Raw genomic sequence first — 19,366 nt, 5'->3', positions numbered from 1 at the left:
TGATCTTGCATGCTCAGAATATTTTAGTGTCTCTAAACATTAAAAATAAAATTTAAAATGTAAACTTAAATGTTGTGGCTTTAGGTGAACAAGATGCAGCTACAATTTTACCTCATTACCTCAATGTGGTGGAGAACACACTACCCTTAACAGTGAATACCCCAGAATCATTTGTAACAGCCAGTATGAAAACAGAAGAATCAAGCTCATCTTTACCAGGAAATGAAACTCAAATGCTAGATACAGCATGTGTAGTAAACAAGTCATCTACTGGAAGTTCAGAAAGCTCCATGGCCGGCAGTCCTGATACAGAGTCACCTGTATTAGTGAATGAATATGTGAGTATATTGCAGTTGAGATGCAGCTAAAAGAAATAAAGCTTTTTTTCATATTTCAGTATTATTTGTAGTTTCCAGTCTTGTACGGTTTTCATGTACAAATTTAATGCGCGTTTCTGTTTGATGCACTACTTAAAATGTTTTAAAATCTTAATTTTGAGTAAAAATAAAACAGTGGCACTAAATGTCACTATCTTTATTAACAGGAAGCTGGTTCTGGAAATATAAGTCAAAAATCTGATGAGGATGACTTCGTGAAAGTTGAAGACTTGCCCCTTAAACTTGCGGTCTATTCAGAGGTATTTTGCTGAGTTTTCTTGGGTTATGATTTAGAAGCGCATGCTCTAAATACCTTTATTATCACCACAGCAATAAGAATTAGTCAGAACTGAGTTTTGTTTTACCTGTTACAAAGGCAGATTTACTGAAGAAAATAGCATCAGAGGCTCAAACCAACAGCTTGTCAGATGAATTATTGGATGGAGGTGGAGAGCAAGGTCAAGAATTAGCAGGAGATGCCCAGACTCTGAAAGAACCAGGTAAGGATTATTTTCCGAATCATCTCCACGTGTTCAGAATGTCTTCCCAACAGCCTTAGAATTTACCTGTCTTGTTATCGTTGTCTGAAGAAAGAAATCACTGTGGTGCTGAAAGAATATCCTTTTTTATCATTACACATTAGAAAATAGTCTAGTGGTATGAACGTTGCCTTCTGTGTCCCTTATACACATTCCTGTTAGATTCTTTGACTAAATGTCATAAAAATTAACATTAAAAATGCATAGAATAACTTAATGGTTTTAAAACTTATAAACATTTAGATTTCTTGTTATAAGCTTGGTTTTAATAATTTAAATTTTAATTGCTAGTATCTAATTCAGTAATGCTTAATATAATTTGCTGACAGACTGCTCTGTTTTTGTAATACAAAAGTTCTACAGACTTTACAGAATAGCAGAATATCTCTAGTGAAAAGAAAATGATTTTTGTTATAAGGAATACTGCAAGTTAGAAAAACTCTTAGTGTGTATGATGACCATATTTTCATTGTCATTTTCATGAAAATTCTTCTGCGGCCACAAAAACTTTATGGTAATATAAGTCCATTTATTTTTATGTCAATATGATACTGATATTGTGAAACGTTATGGTATTGTCTTGCTCCAGTTATCAGAGGTGAGATGGTTCATGATATATGGATACCTGATGTGAGATTAAGATTCAGAAAAGAGTCAAATATTTGCCCAGTCAGTTTATTATAAAAGTATTACAAAAGTTTTGGGCAGAAGGAAAACACAACAAGGGAAAAACATGCACTTATTTTTGTGGAGTGTGTGTATCTGTCTACCTCTATGTATATATACTGTCTGACATGAGTACAACAGTCTGGTACAGGCTTATCCGCATCAGAGAAGCCAAGGCCTCCACATGAGGCCGAGCCACTGCATCTCGGGAATAGCCTGGAATGTGACAGGTGTCAAAAGATTCCCCTTATCTGCCTTGTTCCTGACACCCCTGTGTAGGCAGAGACACCTCCAGTTGTCCTTGCACTCCACAGCAATCTTTGAGACAAAAGGAGTTTTTGTACAGCATCTCACAGCTATTAGAGGCTTCTGTTCAATTGTTAGGCTTGTAGATCTTCAATGGAAGGTGCAGGAAGGACACATGTAAAATGCATAAACTGGATGTTCTGACGGTAGTACTCTTCTGCTAGTGTAGCTAATCCCAATTCCTCAGACAACATAAGCTGACAAAAGCACTTCACTACTGCAGTTGTAGTGACAGCACAGTATCTTCCAGGGTAGTGTGAAGATGCGTATTCCATTTCATTTTCATTTTCTGCCTGTCACCATTTTGCTTGACATAACTGTGCCAGCAGAAGTCCAGCGTTTCAATCTGGTGAATTTGGATGCGGAAGCCTGATGCAGGGACAGTCTGGATAAAAATGCTATGCCACAGAAGATCTGTAGCTAGCAACTAAGACATTGTTTATCTGTGTAAGTGGGATATAGCTGTAGCTTTTTTTGAGTAGGCCATGATTTAAAGTACTTGTGAAGAAGAGGCAAGGATCAAGTATTTATTGTAAGTATCCATTATTCATCATGTTCTTTGAGTTGGAATGTCGTTAGAGCTCTGTCTGATGCTTTGTAGCTGCTAGACAATAATGAGTATACTCTTTATTTTACAGAGACTTTTGGAGCTCAAAGTGAATGAGAATAATCTGAAGATGCCTGCATATGTAAACTCTATGTATACAAACGCATATGGAAAATCAGCACTAATTTCACAAATTCTGAAAGTGTATAAAAATGTAAAATAGTTTTTGACACACTGCCTCTTAGAATAGGTGGGCTAACTTCTGCCTGTGGCAGTTTGAACAGCTGGAACTGAATCTTCTTTTATTCAGTTTTGCTGCACTGTTCTTTTTCTGTCTTAATCTTTTTTATTGTGACTTGTTTAGTAATTTTAAAAATTTGTTCAAAATTGTAGTTTTAAATAAAATTTGGACTTGTCTGTAAATTTGTCTTTTGGAAAAATTTCCTCTGGCTTATAAAATGATAAGAGGAGTTTGTTGGAAGCTGACTGGTGTTGGTGTTTATAGTTTGCTACTCCTGTTCAGAGAAATGCTGTTAGTTTTCCTGGGAAAAGAAACTTTTGTCTCGCAGTTTCTCCATCTTCTACAAACATGACTTGTAGATACAGTCTGTACCTCCTCCTTGCCTTATAGCCTAAGTATAGCTGGCCCGTAAAAATTACTCCAGTTCATTGCCTGTGGAATTAATTTCTGTCAGCACATTTGTCTGAGGTGAAGTAGATACCCTTAATTGTTAATTGCAGAAAACTTCTATTTTTTATTTCCAGTTCTGTACTTTATGAAGCAGGATAAACTTGGCTGAAAATTTTAATATCCTTTCACATGTAACACTTAAAATTGCTGTAAGTGAATACCTGTAGAATTTTTCCCTAAGTATTTAACTGTGTGAATGGTTTTGGATGTAAAAAGGAAGAAATACAGATTACCATTAAAGTTACTGTGTATTTAAAAAAAATAAAAAAGTTCAAAGCAGCAGCTAATGAAGTCTCATGGCAAAGGCAGAATTAGGGTTGTAGAAAAGTAGATTAGAAAACTAAATCAGAATAAAAATTTTATTTGTTCTTTGATATTCCTACTTGTATCAGAATTCCTAATAACAAGAAGCCATAGAATTGAGCTAGAGATAGCTTATCCAGTATATCTACTGCAATGTAGAGATCCTGTTTACCATATGTTAGGACAAGGCTGTTTTCAAGACAGTCAAGAAAGCAATAATCACCATAAGTTCAGAATTTGCTTCCTTTTTGGTTAGTATTACAATATGGCTATACAGTATGGAAGACATTTTAGTAATAGTGAAGGCTAAATATACCAGAAGTAGCATGAAGTCTGAATAAAATGAGTGTGATTGTACTGTGATTTCCTTTTTTTTATTTTGAGCCTCAGCTTTTACGAATGGATTTAAGAATGGCAGATTAGAAATAAGAGGTGATTGTGAAAGCAAAATTACACATATTAAAAGGTTTAAAGACAATTTAGTTACCATGCAGGCTTTAAACCCACTGTGATGCTGCATGTAGAGGACAAGGGAAGTACGCTGTGACATTGCAAGCTGGTGAAAATGAAACAAAATGAAAGCTTTCAGTCACTAACACAGGAACACAGGAATTGGTAAACTTAAAAGAGGACGTAGTCTTATTTAAGGCAAAATATGCTTTACACATTAAACATTAAGCTCAAGAAACATCATGAGCACAGACCATTCCAGGGTGAGCGTTCAATAAAGCTATATGTGAATAATACATTTTAATGGATTTGCCCTACCTGTGGTGATGAAATTGAGCAAAAACTATTTCAACAGTATGTGATTGGATTCTGTGAAGATTATGAATGCTTACTGAGACAAAGGGGTAGTACTAGACAAAGGGAGCCACTGGCTTTGCTTTGACAAGGGATCAAATTGCAGTTGAGGAAGCGTGCATAAAATCCTTTGTAACTTTGGAAAATGAGGCAATGCTTGGCAGTGTTAGATAAAGTTGCAATCATAATTGATGTTCAAGCAAAAAATTATCCTCCAGGAAGGATGGTCTACTCTAATAATGTCAAAACTTAAGAAGGATGTCTAGATGTACTGATGGATTGGTTAAGTATAATTTCGAATGAGACAAGATAAAGAATAGTACTTACCGTAAATACATTCAGGACCTGAAGCATACTCTGTAATGCTCATAGAGAAGTAATACTGATCTCCTAGTCACAGCAGCAGGAATGATACCACTGCTGCAGGTGGGCATAGCAGGGAATAAGCCTTTAAAATAAGTCCTTGTACTCAGGACAGCTCTTTGTAGGGGGTCTTGCTCTAACTGCTTCAGGAGCAATAAGGAAGGCTGATAGCATGCAGTGCATGTGAAGTCTTTAGCTTCAACTTCAGAATTGAATGCTGTTTCAAAATCCATGGAAGAGAGGAATTGTTTATGTTTGTGAAAATAAAGTTGTGGTAGTTATAACCATTGGGAAGATGATGTGTTGGGGGAAGAAAGAGGCAATAGTAACCAACCATAAGAAATAATGGCCAACTTGAGACAAATCATTAATGAAAAGTTCTTACCTTTATTGTATGCTGATTACAGCTGGGAAAGTGACTTCTTGTGTATAGCTTTGGAGAAGTCAGTTGTATTATGGTATCTGTTCTGTGAGTTGTAATTGCTTAAGGAAATCTTGGTTACAAAATCTTAATTTGAAGTGCAGAGCATTGCGTGTCAGAATTCCATATAGAAATAGCATTTTTGCCTTAGTTTTTGTTAGTAATGTGGTAGGGTTGAGTGTTTAAAGGTGGTAGTTGTTTAAATAGCCTAATAACAATTGAAACTGCCCTTGTAATGTCACTGTTCAGAGCCCTAGTGCTGTAATGCACTAGGCTAGCTCCCCCAGTTCATGAGGCATGTGAGACAGGAGAAAGAGTTGACATTCACTATTTTCAGTGAAGAAACATTTTTCATGGAAGAAAACCTTCAATGGTGCATGAGTTACTCCATGACAAGAGTGAAGCCTCTGATATTCTCCTGCCTCTGACACTGTAAGTCAAATTCTCCTCATACTAACCCATCTACCTTTGGTATTTCTTTGTTCACACTTTCTCTCTTCACAAAATCCCACAATAACTGAGGTTAGAAGCTACCTCTGGAGATGAGGCTGTCCAACCCTCTTGCTCAAGCAGGGCCACCTAGAGCCCTACAGTCAGATGTCACACCTAGGTGACATCTACAACGTGGGAGACATTACGACCTGTAGGGAACCTGTTCCAGCACTCAGTCACCCTCACACTGAGGAATTATTTCCTGATGTTCAGACAGTCTCCACTATTCCAGTTTGTACTCTTGTATTCTACTTTAATTATTCCTTGCTGAAGTAGTATATTTGCCAAAGGAATTAAGCTGTATCTTATACTCTGATACCAATATTTCTACCCTTATGTAGTTCCACTCAAGTAGAATGTCTTTCTTTCCACTAGTAGTAGAAAGAATCTTGCTTAAAATGAGTGCAGGAGAGCATGAATGGAAATTTCTGCTTGATAAACTGCTTGCATAGCAATCTGAACCAAAATGAATATTATAGTACACTGCCCGCTATAGGCATCTTGGAAAAAAAGAAGCGTGGAAAGCAACTGTCGGGGTGATCAAATGGCTGTCTTGCAGCTCACACCTGCTGTACAGCCTTCTGTAAGGAAATAACAGTGAAATGAGAACAGACGTTTTTTGAAACTGTTCAAGATTTTGAATTTCATTGTGCTATTCATACCCTTAGCAATAGTTGTATGGAGCAATAAGTGAAAAGCATTTTTAGGTTTTTTCCCCCCATTTTGTTATTTTTAAGATGAAAGTTAACAGAGCTGATCTTCTTCCGTGGCTAACAAAATTTAGTAGCAGCTCTTTGTATTGAGGAAAGTTGCTGTATAACACTTACTACTACTGCATAGAGAATGACCTACAAGCCAATATGTAGAACACACTGCTACAGAGTGAAACCGAGCCCTCTTGGAATTTGACTCACTTTTGCTAATTCTAGGAGGAAGGTACAATGACTTTTTTTAAAGTAGATTATGACGTTGCTTTTGAAACTTTATTTTAATTGCATCACAATACTCAGTTGCATTTTGGAATTATTTATGCTCCAAAATTACTGATTATAGCATTCACAAAAATCCAAGCATTAAGACAATAGAAAACTCTTAGTAACTTTGGGCTCCTTTTGCTGCAATGCTAGTGTTTTGAACTGTAGTTACCTCCTACAAATAACATTTAGTTTATGATCTTGCTAACAGAAAGCATTCAAACAAAACATAACCCATCAATGGTAAATTTAAGATCGTAAGTTAAATGATCAAGCTAACTTTGTCTTAATCCAAAAGAAAACTTTGCCCATTCTGTACAGGCTTGTATATTCAGTGCAGTAGTATTTACTCAAACACAGACTGGAACATTTCTTGTCCTACTTTTATATAAGCTTCTCTCTCTTCATTTGTCATGAGAGAGACAAGCTCTGGGTTTTCACTAATTTCACCATATGAGTAAGGCCGCCCAGCTACCATTAAAATAGGATCTAGTGCTTCTTGCTCTTCCTCTTGTTCAAACTTGCTGCCTGCTACTTTTGTTATTACTGTACTTGAGTGTTTGGCATTTTCAGACTCATTAGTGTCACTGCCTGATTCAGGTTGTTTGATTTTGACAGCAGGAGGATAGTCTGTGCTAGACAATGACTTCATGGATTCATGGATGAGAAGAGTCTTGATGATTTCATTCTCAGTGACAGTTTCTTTAACAGTTTCTTCTGCTTCTTCAGAAGCATTTGTTCCTAATACACAATATGTTAGTGCTATCAATAGTTTTAGTTACCACAGATATTAACGTAATGAAATATTTTTTCCTACTTTGTTTAACATTCTCTAAAAATGCAGGCATTCTGAAGAACTTTACACTTTAGAAGTCAATACCAATGTTACTGCCTGGTTAGAGCCAGAACATTTCAGGACATGGTGCTAAACTTCTGGCTTTAGGAATATTATCTAAACCAGTCTAAAGAATAATTTTCAGAAACTAAATTTTGATAGTCACTAGACCAGAATTGAAGGGATATTGTATATTATGAACCAATTTCACATCATTTTCAACAGGAAAGCTACAATTAATTGTAGTAAAGCTGCTGAATTATTTGTCAGTGCTCAAAACTTACCAGCATTATTGATGATAGCTGTTGTTGCTCCTTCCACAGTGCTCTGTGACATCCAGATAGGCTGCTCTTTAGTTGCTTTTTCTTTCTTCTTGCGCTCAGAATCTTGGACACCAATAATTAAGTTTTGACTATACGTATTGCCAAAAGAGGAATTTTGGGTGGCCCATTTTTCAGGTCTGCTGCTGCATTCCAGGACGCTTGAACATACCTTCTGGTCAAAGCTGAAGGAAACGTTATCCATTTTGGAGGGATTAAATGCAAACAAGACCCCTGCTTCCCATTCAAACCAACCAAACCAACAAACAAAAAAACCTGCAGAAACAAGTTTATTAGCTGCCTAGCTTTAACAGGTTCTCTCTAGTGCTAAATAATTTTCAATCCCCCTTACCTCATAACAGAGAGGAGCAATTCTGAACCACTGATTTTTTGCATAGTTTCTTCAGTAATGCATCTCTAGATAAAACTTACCAGTAGAGTAATATTACTTTATCACAGGAAAGGCTGTGATCTATATTAGCCAAAGGAAGGTCTAGAAAATAACTCCTTAAATAAAGTAACAAAAAATAAAGCTGTACATTTATAACAATTTAGAATGCCATAGATAATATAGACTTCTTCATTAAGGAGTTTCCCTTCATGTACTAGTAGACAGTACCGTACAAGGCAAGATCAAATAAAGCAGCCTGTTGATTAGGTATTTCAAAGATGCTACAACTGGAAAGTTGTTGGAGAGGCTTCTGTTATTAGAAGATAGGAGAGTTATACTGATACCTTTCTGATATTCCTGGGATTGCTGTTGGCTGAGGCTCCAACAAGTCATAGGGCAGAACAATATCTTCCGTCTCACGCAGTAGCACAAAGATAGGTTCCATCTGCTCATTGAATTTTGCTAGCAAGGTTCGAGCATCTCGCTTAGGCAGTGCTGAGGCGTCTTCCTCTACTTCAGTATTGCAGTAAGTACAGCGGAAAGTCTCTGCAACATTATTAAAATTGGAAAATGTCATGTTCATAGGATGCAAAAGATAAGCAGTAACTTGTTGAGAAATCCACACCCTGGACAGTTTCCAAAATACTCTCAGCTTCACTAGAGTTTTGCATTTGTTCACTTCATCCAAAGGAAGTGAAGTTTTAAAGACAAGCTTTTTTTTTTTTTTTTTTTGAGAGAGAGAAAGAGAGAGAATGTATTCTCATGCTAGCTATGCAAGAGAGAAGTATCCATATTGGGGAAAACAGGTTGGCTAGGCATGGAGTAGCATTAGATACTAAGGTGGGTTGTTTACTTTTCTGATCTTATTTTTTTTTTCTTAGTTCACAAACTTAGGAAAAGACATTTGCAAGCATAAAGAGCATCTGCTGGTTTTACTTCAAAGTTTTACAGTTCAAAAAAGACTTGGTCAAAACATATACTAAATCCTACATTTGTAGGCAAATGAAATAATCCCAGCCTTCATGTTTGCATTTCAGAGGTACGTCACAGTCCCTAGGTTGAGATCAAAGCAATAATTTGTCAAATGACAGCATGCTAACTTCATCTTAGAAATTTCAAGTTAATCACTATAAAGTATTGGTCATTCTCACTGACTCTGGCATCCTTTCAGGGTGCCCCGACCCAGATGTTAACATCATAGCTGCATTTAGAGTAATATATTGCAATACAATTCCATTTTAACTTATTTTGAATAAATGCTCTCTAGTTATTTTGGTTTTAGAGGAGAGAAACCTGCTAGACTCTGATGCCACTTCTGCTATGGATGTGTCATGTTGCCCTAGAAGGAGCCTGAACTTCCATTTCCAGTACAGGAACACCTCTCCTCTGCTGACAGCCTCTGTTGCTGTTATTACAGTAGGTGACTGTAAACTGCTTTATCTATCTTGTCCAACTCTTCCATCAGAAAGATGGAAGACACAAAGATTAACTTAAATTCAGAGCAGAGTAAAATAAATATGGTATTCATTTCCATGAGGAAACGAGACTCAAGGCAGATGAGTAGTCTTAACCCAGACTGAGTGTCTCATTCCTAGCAAGATGAAGCCTAAATCTGGTTCCCAACTCTGTCTCTTACACTCAGGATTATTTTTCCTCTTGCTCAATCTATTCTACAAAGAGAGCTATTCCTCTTACTCTTATTTCCCAGCTTTTTCTCCTCTCCTAGGCTCTTGTCCCATCAGCAAACAAGAAGTAAATTCTAACAAATACACTTTCCTTGCAAAGATCCCACAAGAGCCAATTTAATGTTATCACAGTTATACTTTAGAATAAAAATCCAATAAGCAATTTAATCAAACACACCTGTAAATACATCAAAGAGTTGATTGACCTCCAGGTCTGTGTATGTGCTAGAACAAGATGGACATTTAAACGAGGACCTGGTAGTTGAATCCCGCTCATCTGCTTCTATCTTCCGGCGTACGTGGTCCAGTTTGTATTTTATCACATCCACCAGCACCTTATAATTGATGTAATAGTAGTTGTGCCTTGTGCTCTTCCCATTAGGCCCTGTTTCGACTCGTATACGCAGCTTCACAAACTTGTCTGCCTTGAGTGTGTTGAGAACAGTGCGCAGTTGTTTGCGTTCGTACTTGAGCAGCTGTAACAAGTCATCCTCTTTCACACAGGGGTAGCGGGTCAGTACATCCATGGCCAGGGAGTACTCTACTCCATAGAAACCCCTCACTATGTATTTGGCCAGGCGCTTTAGGGCTGCTGGGACTTCTGTGGTAACGTTTTGCTCTTCCATCATGAGTTGAACCACTGTCAGAAGTGTTGTACAAGTTATAGTAAACTTTTTTTTTTTTAAAGAGTTCACTGTCATTTGCTCTTCTGCAAGTCTTCACTGAATAAATTAATATAAAATCTTTAATCTGCGCCTAGGGATGGGGTGATATCAATAGACAAAGATTAGGTATTCAGGTACAATGATTATAACTGAAGTATTCATGCCCTCTTCTGTAAAAACTTACAGAAACTATCCAGGAAAATAGGTTACAGAAGACAATGTCTTCATGTCTAGACCTGCCTGAAATATTCATTTTCACTTCTAGCCACCCATGAAAATTACAGCTCAGGACACAAGCCAAGTGAGAAATCTATAGTACGTAACGACACAAAATACATGTGGTGGTATCTCCTTGTGTGACAAAGCTACAAAAGGTATTTGAGTACTTCTTAAAGTGCTTATTATGGTGGTTTTTTAAATGTTTTTTCCCTTGCTGGCTATGATGGTTAAGCAAAGGCCTAGAAAAGGGTGTTCCGTCTTGCTTGGTGCTGCCCTGACTCAGCACAGTGCTAGAGCTGAGCCTACTTGATCCAGCACATAAGAAGGGGTAGGGGTGGAACAGCACGTTATAGCATATAGTAAGTTGCCAGCACTTGCACTGACATCCACTGCTGAGAGGCACCTTCCTCAAGGTCAGGTGATTGTTCATTGCTGTGTAGAGCTGGCAGTTACCCCTCAACAGAAATCATAGTTAAAAACAGAAGCTATATTTAAATTTATATCTTATAGGGAAAGCACTGTCTTGTCGTTAAGTATAATCATGCTGGTCTGAGGCTAGAAACCCAGAAATAAATGGCACTACTCTGACCTAAGTCTCCCACAGAAAGAGCAGAGAGCACTGCATTAGGCTGTTCAGGGAGGAGACTAAATGTCCATGCCTCAGCAGGGCAAGGGCCTGAGGAGCCTGACCTGGCTCTGTAGTTGGCTGCAGCCTGAGTAGAGGTTGGACCAGATGGCCTCCAGAGGTCTCATCCAACTTCAATTATTTTTATGTGCTCCAAACGAGTTAAACTGAAACCCTAGTAAGTAGAAAGTCTTTCAGAGTTTCAGTTCCACCAGCAGTCCATAGACTATAAGAACAGTGTGTTTCTATGATTTTTTTTTTATGAAAACTTCAAGGAAGAAGCAACTTCTTGTATTATTTTTTTTCCTCCTCTCCAGTTGTACTTTCCCTTCTCCTTTGTCCTCATCCTCTGAAAAGGCTCAGCCAAACAGCCCGTCTGACTCACAGGGCAATGTAGCTGATAGGATTGGACAGATAATCCCTTTCCCAGGTGGGAAAGCACAGGTTCTTGACTCAGTTGAACTGAGTCTCCCAGAACTAAATCCTGTTCCAGCTGCCAGTCAAGCCTTAGCAATGGCATAACGCTGTCTGTGTACATGTGCGCAGGTGTCTGCACTGGGGCAGGGATAGCCTCTAGCCAAGTACTTTGACTGAAATTCCACCTCCACCCCTATCCTTGATGGAAAACTCAAGTCACTGCTTCATTTAGAAAACATAACAGGTCTGAGCACAGCAGCTGTCCTCAAGCCACTTGATCAGCTGCACTCAGCAGGCAATTTCCATTTCACCACCTGCAGCAAAGTCTCTTTGCTCTTAGAGCTGAGCTTTCTTGTTTTCCTTTAAAAGTCAGGATAAACTTTATATATAAATAATCTTCATATAAAGTATAGTTGAGAGGCTGCAGACAGCAGAGAAGCTGCTAGTGTACTGGACAGCTTAATTTGCTGCTTTTGACCCAGGGCTATAGGCTGGACTCTAGGTCTGCTCTTTGGTGTTAAAACTCCTGAAGCACTTGAGCAGGAAACATGATTTCTGGAGTACAGAAAAACAGCATATTCTTCTGTGGAAAAAGTCTAACTTGTGCTAATGATTTATTTATGCCTCTTTCCAGCCTCAGAGATTTGGGATTGGTTTCTGTGTAGTGGCTTTTATTCAGCAGGCAGGAGTGACAGTGTCCTTGGCCAACATCAACTCCAAAGATCAGGAATGTGACTTTGAGTGCTCAGGCTCTGGAGAGCACTGAGCCGTGTCCTTGTTGGCTAATACCCCACAAACAGGAGGCACTAGGACCTTCACTATGCTCCCTTTAGAAAGGGGTCATCAGGCATTTCTGTAATGAGAGCCAGCTCCACCAAAGAGTGGAAGCACAGCCTCAGCACCTGCTTGGGATGTAGTACCACTCTCCTGCAGAACCCTGTGCAGGCATTAGTCTGGGCTAGTATCTCAGAAAGGCTTAAGATGCCCTCTGTGTGGATTATTTATTTAAAAATTTAAAAAAAAGCCAATTAGATTGTGTCGCTATAAAGGATGAACAACCACATTTGTATCTACTACTTGACTAATACGTGGCAGAACCACAACACTTAACTTCTGTTATGAGCAAGTCTCACAACATTTTTTTCAGACCTTAAGTCAATTACAGAATTAAAATAATTTCAAAAGGAGCAGGATAAGGAAATAACCTCATTAAAGAGCATGTCAGACCTGAGCCATAAGCTTGGGGTTTGCTGGCCTATGAATTCTTACGTTTCCTTATCCCAGACCTGTATTATGTACTTGCATAAGGTGCAGAGATCTGGATTGCACTGAAGTGCTTCCACACACCTTAATGTTAATAGCACTTCAAGTCCAGAGTCTTACAACCATGAAAACTATACAGGGCAAAAAAAGAAAAAAAAAAAAGAAGAAAAAAAACCAACAACAAGAAACCAAACCAAACCAATTTCCAACAGTTCCAACACCAAACCAACCAAACCAAAAAAATCCCAGCACCTACACAACAAAAGCCAATGTCTATCGCCTGTAATGTAAATACTGTGAATATATCCTGCAAAAATACTGACTAAAAAAAAAAACCAAAAACCACATAAATTTACTATCCATTTGCAGTAAAAATTTAGGTATCCAAACTTGTGGTCAAACGTAAAAGGCAAGGACTTTCTTTTTTACAAAAATGGCTGAATTTCCACTGTATAAATAGCAGGCATGGGAAGTACAAACCCATCATGGAGCATACCTTTAAGCTACAAGGAGGACTAAAATTGGTTCTTTTCAGAGTAAAAAGAATTTTAAATCAGAACAGGTGTGGGGAGGAAGCATTCCCTCTAGTGCTTTGCTACATCTGAGGTTATGTTTTCCAGTCCACACTGATTAAGCTTTCCCACCTTCCAACTGCTCAGCCTAGAGGCTTGCAGTTCAGGAGGAACAGCTGGTTTTGAAGAGATGTTGTCTACAGGCAGCAGATCTCCAGCAAGAGGAGCCCAAGAAAGGAGAAGAAAGCCACAGACAGAAAGGCTTTAAGCAGGAATCAGCTCCAGAGCTGAGCTGCAGTCACTCTCCAATCAAGAGACAGGTATTTTGCTACTTGTGTTGATTATTAGGAGGTTATTTTTTTTTCAGTTGATAGCACATGTTGACAGATAACTTTGAAATCATGGCTTAATTTCTGCTTTTAGGTGCTTTTGAAGCATGTCTGTGAGGGTGGGAGCTAATTTTTTTTGACCCATTTGTTGTTTTAGATGCCAGAGCAACTGCTCTGTTTATGATTTACATGGAGCTATTATGACTTCCATCCAAAAGAGAAAATACACCACTTTGCTTTTGCCATAAGCGAGAATGGGAACTGCCTTTCAGACAATCCCTTGTTTTGGGAAACCTGCACAGAATTGCTTGTTGTGTTAACAAGCAGCTATCAAAAGCAGTATTTCAAGTTCACAGACATCACCTAGAGCAAGTTCTACAAGGCTGATCTACAGCCCCTTACTTAATTAACCTTCCACTTGGAACTGTCTGAGCAGACAAGTTACATGTTTTAATTTTTTTTTTTTAAATTAGACTTACTTATGCTTTAAAAGCTCTAAAGGAGAAAGACTTAATAAAGTAGTCTTTTGTCAAAATTAATATAACCACATTATTTGCAACTAAGTTAAAAACTCTTATCATTACCTCCTTTGTATATGTAGAAATCTTCAGGCTGTTGCTACACAAGAATCACTCATTTCCTGAGAGCTCAAAGTAACTGCAAAATGAGCTTAAGTATTCCCCAGCCTTTTCCTACACCCTTCTGTGATCGGCCCCAATTATCACCCAGGTGGAGCAAGAGGCTCCAGATCAACATTTCATTAGGAACTGAATGAATTCACTCTCGTACACATTGCATCAGAATAAAGTTACAAATCTAGTTGCTCAATGCTACATAGCTACAACAGATCAGGGATGAAATTTTAAGTGACTGTAATCTCTGATTAGTGTTTTCATTAGCATGACTTTAGAAGACTACAGGTAACACGATAATCATTTTTTTTGTTGCAAAACAGAAATGTAGCCTGGGTAATTTACATAATTTGCGTTTAGAAGCTTTCATAACCCAAACAAACCTGGGAATTTGAAAATATTCAGAAAAAAATAGAATATATGCGTTTAGCATTTGGTTTTTTTGCATGTTCATCTTTTTGGGTGGCTTCTGTCTTCAAAGGAAATGGAAAACATTTTTTCACTGTCATTTTTCTCAATAAGATAAACTTATAGGTACTTTTATTTCTTTTTATGGGTGAGAAAACCACATTTAAAACAAACACTAAAATAAGGCTGCCAGACGCTCTTAGGACTGTAATCATCAATTTGATCTTCAATCTGTGTCCATCCTGTATTTCTTATATGTGTGCAGTGGAAGTTGGAACTTTGTGGTACATGATCTGTGTGGCATCACGTATTGCGTGTGTCATGGGTTTATGATTTTCGGTTATTGGTACTCCAATATAATGTTACTCCACATCATAACATCATGTAATGAATGTACCTAGTTCTCAGAGGAGAAGGACTACTACATTCCCCACGGTACTTTGCTCCTCTGTTACCATTTTCCAGCCGGAGGGAAAAGATAAAAGCTCGCAGTATAAAAACTTGCAGATCACGAGACCTCATCCCTTTTTCCTCCGTCTCTCGTCTTGGCAGCACCTCGCTCTCCAGCCGTCTTATCGTCGGTAGTAGAGTAAGGCCTACCTTGATTTTGGGACATTCTCTCTCTCTGTATTGGATTTATCAGCTTAAATTGTAATTATATCGTACTATAGTGTGTTGTTTTGCATTCCGATATCTTTTTTAGTAAATTAGTTTGTTTCTCCTCAGATTGTTGCCGCTGTTCTTTGCTCCCTAGGCCATCTCCCTACGCTTTTCCCCTTTCCCCTTTTCCCGGGGCGTGGGCCCGTGGGTCCCCCATCCCCTTTGTCACAGAATCGGGCCTAATGCCTGTAAACCGTTGACAGCATGTTGTTAAATTTAAAATGTTTACACAGAGCAGTTGGGCAGGTGTACCTCCTTCCATGCAGTGGTACTTGAGCACGCTCCTTTGTGATGATGTTCCATTAGAACATGCAAAGGTGCAAGACTGCGTGCTGGTACTTCTGTTTAGTCTGTGGGAAAGGTTTATAATGGGTAATGCCTGTGTGTTTCCTCACTAAGCGTTTTCAACAGGGAAAGTGCTCTGTAACCCCAGAGCTTCATTCATGTGGCAGTCCTCAGCCTGTGTGTGGAGGTGTGGAAACATTGCGTGAAGACATAAAACAACTTTCTAAATTAAGGAGTGCCATGGCCTAGCTGGTAGCGCTGCTCTCAGGAACAGGAAATCACAAGCACCTGAGCATGCTGTGGCTGATAAGGAAGGCTTGCTGGGTAAGGAGGGTAGCAGAGGTAAGTGTGTGTAGCAGGGGTACTGTTCAGTCCTGTGCCTGCTTGGGTGGTGGTTTGGATTCTGTGTGGGTTCTTGCTATGCCCCCTGTGGCTTCCAGCATGCAGACTCAGAGAAGGAACAAACATTGTAAGCAAGATAGTAATAAAAAAAAGTGTCTTGAGTGTTTCTGAGTGTGTGCAGCCCTAGCACTGAGGACCGTGGGAAGCAGGATTTGAGCTATTAAGTTGTTGTGCAACAGAGATATTACTGAAAGCAGGAGTTTGAGACAGGGATAGGCAAAGTTGTCTGATTTTGTTTTGTGCCTGTTTGAACAGCAGTGACGTTTGTGTGGAGTGGCACTGGCATCGTGCTCAGCTTGAGGCTACTTGAGGAAAAGGAGGCAGGCAGGCGGTTGAGCAGTCTGAGATGGGAGAAATAAATAAGGAGCACAATCAGAAGTTGAATGAGAAAACTAAAGGGCTGCTGCTTTGTGGAGCAGGAATATAACCAAGATCCCTGTGGAGCAAATACAGTACGTTTTCCCTGTGGCTGGTGCACCTGGCCTTGTGAGAGGTTGTGATGCATACCTTGGGCAAATGTGAGCTTTACAGGTTGCTTTTCTGTCGTCTCCTGGCCCGCCACCTGCTACTCTGCCTTCTTCCTGTGTTCTGCTCCATCCTACATCCTCTATGCCAGCTGGTACCTAACTCTCCCTTAGTTTATAAAACAAAATCTCTAGCTTGTACCTTCATGTGCTGCGAAATGATGAAACACTGGGAAGATGCTAAGTAACAATATGAAACCTGCTGTGCTGTGCATGCAGTTATTAACTGCACCATTGCCTCTCTCTTTCCTTGCTGTCCCGTAAGTCTCTGCCTTAGCTGACACACCAGGTGTTAATTTCCTACACTCAATGTGTGTGTGAACCAACCAAACCCTGCATCGAGACGGTTCATTTTCTTACTGGTTTTCTCAGTGTGCTCTCCCTGTGTTACTGAATTATTGAATCCATAGTAGTTCCCTGAAGGCATGCTGACATCAGACTAAATCAGCTTTGTTTGAGGGCTTTTGATTCTTCTCCAAGTAGTGTATGTTGTAATCTTCCCCGCATCCAGAATGATAGAGGATATCATGCCTATGTTACATATGGAGTTCTGAGGCATGGAATTTTGGTTGGGGATGAATTTTGTGGTTGTTTTTTTTTTTTTTTTTCCCCCACTGGGCTTCAGCCTAATGGAGAAAGCTTAGCAAAATTAAGAGAATGACAGAACTCTAAAAGTGGGAAACTCTTAAGCAAACATAACGTATGGAGTTACCTTAAATACAGAATACTCGTCAGAAGCAGGGATTGCTACTGGGACTCTTCTACTGCTCCCATGTAACCCTTAAGAGAACAAACTTCACAAACAAATTAGACTGAAATTGTCCTATATACAATTAATGTAATTCAGAGCTGATTCACAGTAGTGCAGAAAACGGCCTGAGGGTAGAGCTCCGGGTACTCAGTATGTAAACAGAGCAACTCCTTTATAAGTAATTTTATCTCTTTTAAGTAACAGTGTGGGAGCAGACTGAGCTACAAAAGACCTTTAAAATCTTTCACAGACCAAGATACGATGCTCTGAAAAAACAGTAGGCAGGCAAACAGGAATCAGCTGCATGGCCTGCTTGCTTCTTGATCACAGTATTTGGTTGATTTGCATGTTGTGTTTCCAGACAGTTGTAACAGTTACAGAGTGCTTTTATAAAACTCATAAATATATGGAGATTTCTTCCCAAGGCAAGTTGTGGTTTCTGCCACTGCTTTGAGCATTATTCTTTCTGGATCATCTTGTTCTTCTGGAGCAATGGGAGGTTTTGTTGCTTGGAGAGATTGGCTGTTCCTTTTTCAACCATGATTCTCGTCCTCCAAAACCAGAACAGCTGCTGATCATCAGCATAAATAGGTCATTTGCCTGCTGTTACCACTAAGGTGAAAATGGAGGTTCTGAGCTTTTTTTGTTTGGGTCTGTTTCCTTCTCCTCCCAGCAGTGGCCTGAGGAGCTGTATGAAGGGCAGACAAGTGTACGTGTGTTGTGAATGAGGAGAACAGTGAGGTGGGTTGTGGTGCTTGCTCAGAGGTTCTCTGCTGCTCTGTTAGTGCCCTCCCCATCACACCTGCTTTCTCCAACTATTTAATCTATTTAATCTTATTCCTTCCTTGTAAGTACTTCCCCTGATATCTGTGGGCACTGCTATGGAGTTTTGTGTCTAAGCGCAGCAGAGCCAGGAAAGCTGTGCGACTCTCTTGTACTCTTTGAATGAAATATGTGCTATTCCTCAAACAGAAGCAGAAATTCAAGTAAATAAACTAGAACCTTATTTAAACTTAAAAGAAAAAAATACATATGGTTGCTTACTGACCTGGGGAAAAACAAGCTGAAGACTCAGACTGTGCTTTCTGTGGTTGTGAGATACCTCAACTATAAATGTACAGTATGTGAATAGGAAGAAACATATCCATCCATTTTCTATTCAAAAACAATAAATCTTTTCTTTCTTCAGTGAAATGGCCTTAGCTTTCCTGACAGCAGCTAGGGCAGCTGAAACAAAGGACAGGCAGTAAACTTATGCTAAAAACAAAACGTCCTTACTTGTAATGAATAAATGTAACCTCTTCTCTGGCTTGAGATAACCTTTAGAACAAGTGCTTTCAACATCAAGAGGTGGAGGTTAAATCAGTAGGCAATTAATAACATTAATCACTTTTGACATAAGGCAGATACAGTATAGCGCATCTGCTTTTTTTTTTTTTCCAAATAGCTTTTAATATTTTGGCAACAGCAGCCACGTATTCAGGCTCTGGCTAGATCTCCATGGGATTTAGCTATGCACCTGCAATTATAAAGCAATTTCCAGTGTGGAAATGCGGATTCTCTTGCACAAGGGGCATACCAAAAGCACATTAGTTAATGACTGTAAATAGTCTATGTTGCCTTGCTCCATATACTCTAAAGAGGGAGAGGACTAATTAAGGAAGTAAACGTACCACTTATTTTTAAATGACAAAGTAATTTGATTATGCCTCTTATGCAACTAATTCTAAATAAATCTGAACATCCCCCCACCAGATTAAAGTGTGAAGGCAGCAGTATTGTGACTTGTCCTTCATAGTACAGGCTGCAGTGTGTAACTTGGTCTGTTTTATATGAATCATCTGACCCAGAAACTGCATTTTAAACTACACGTTATTTTTCCCCTAATCTAAAATGTGATTTTTAGCTTACAAAGGTGCAGTAGACATGATTTAGATGAAAAATAGACTCTGGTAGTACA

General features: G+C 38.9%; 2 protein-coding genes across 16 annotated transcripts in view; one reads left to right on the top strand and one right to left on the bottom strand.

Moving 5' to 3' along the window:
* Positions 1–2,858, top strand: part of PCM1 (pericentriolar material 1) — a 39,653-nt gene extending 36,795 nt beyond the window's left edge. For all 14 annotated transcript variants that reach the window (XM_021395207.1, XM_021395210.1, XM_021395209.1 and 11 more), the window contains 4 exons: positions 85–338; positions 545–637; positions 754–877; positions 2,527–2,858. In XM_021395207.1, the coding sequence (XP_021250882.1) occupies positions 85–338; positions 545–637; positions 754–877; positions 2,527–2,552 (497 nt within the window). In that variant the 3' untranslated portion in view covers positions 2,553–2,858. The remainder of the gene's footprint in view (positions 1–84; positions 339–544; positions 638–753; positions 878–2,526) is intronic.
* On the bottom strand, positions 6,141–15,180 carry LOC110398013 (general transcription factor IIE subunit 1-like). Of its 2 annotated transcripts, none has more exons than XM_021395229.1 (5): positions 14,329–15,180; positions 9,893–10,470; positions 8,374–8,575; positions 7,603–7,823; positions 6,141–7,224 (listed from the first exon to the last, which is right to left on the bottom strand). In XM_021395229.1, the coding sequence occupies exons 2-5, from the start codon at positions 10,413–10,415 to the stop codon at positions 6,830–6,832; spliced, it is 1,341 nt and encodes a 446-aa protein (XP_021250904.1). In that variant the 5' UTR covers positions 10,416–10,470; positions 14,329–15,180; the 3' UTR covers positions 6,141–6,829. The 2 variants fall into 2 exon arrangements, with proteins under 2 accessions (XP_021250904.1, XP_021250905.1); XM_021395230.1 differs by having other exon boundaries at positions 9,893–10,354.

This window comes from Numida meleagris, chromosome 4 (genome assembly GCF_002078875.1).
Source record: "Numida meleagris isolate 19003 breed g44 Domestic line chromosome 4, NumMel1.0, whole genome shotgun sequence".
NCBI classification, from domain to species: Eukaryota; Metazoa; Chordata; class Aves; order Galliformes; family Numididae; genus Numida; species Numida meleagris.
Note: the sequence above shows the minus strand (reverse complement) of the source record. Positions and strands in the feature narration are given on the sequence as shown.

Excerpts from the sequence above, each read along its gene's own strand:
- LOC110398013 (XM_021395229.1), bottom strand. The coding sequence starts at position 10,415 with ATGACAGTGAACTCTTTAAAAAAAAAAAAGTTTACTATAACTTGTACA. Across the intron at positions 8,576-9,892 it reads ACTCTTTGATGTATTTACAG|AGACTTTCCGCTGTACTTAC; the intron begins GTGTGTTTGATT and ends ATAATGTTGCAG. Across the intron at positions 7,824-8,373 it reads ATCCCAGGAATATCAGAAAG|CTTTGACCAGAAGGTATGTT; the intron begins GTATCAGTATAA and ends CGTTTCCTTCAG.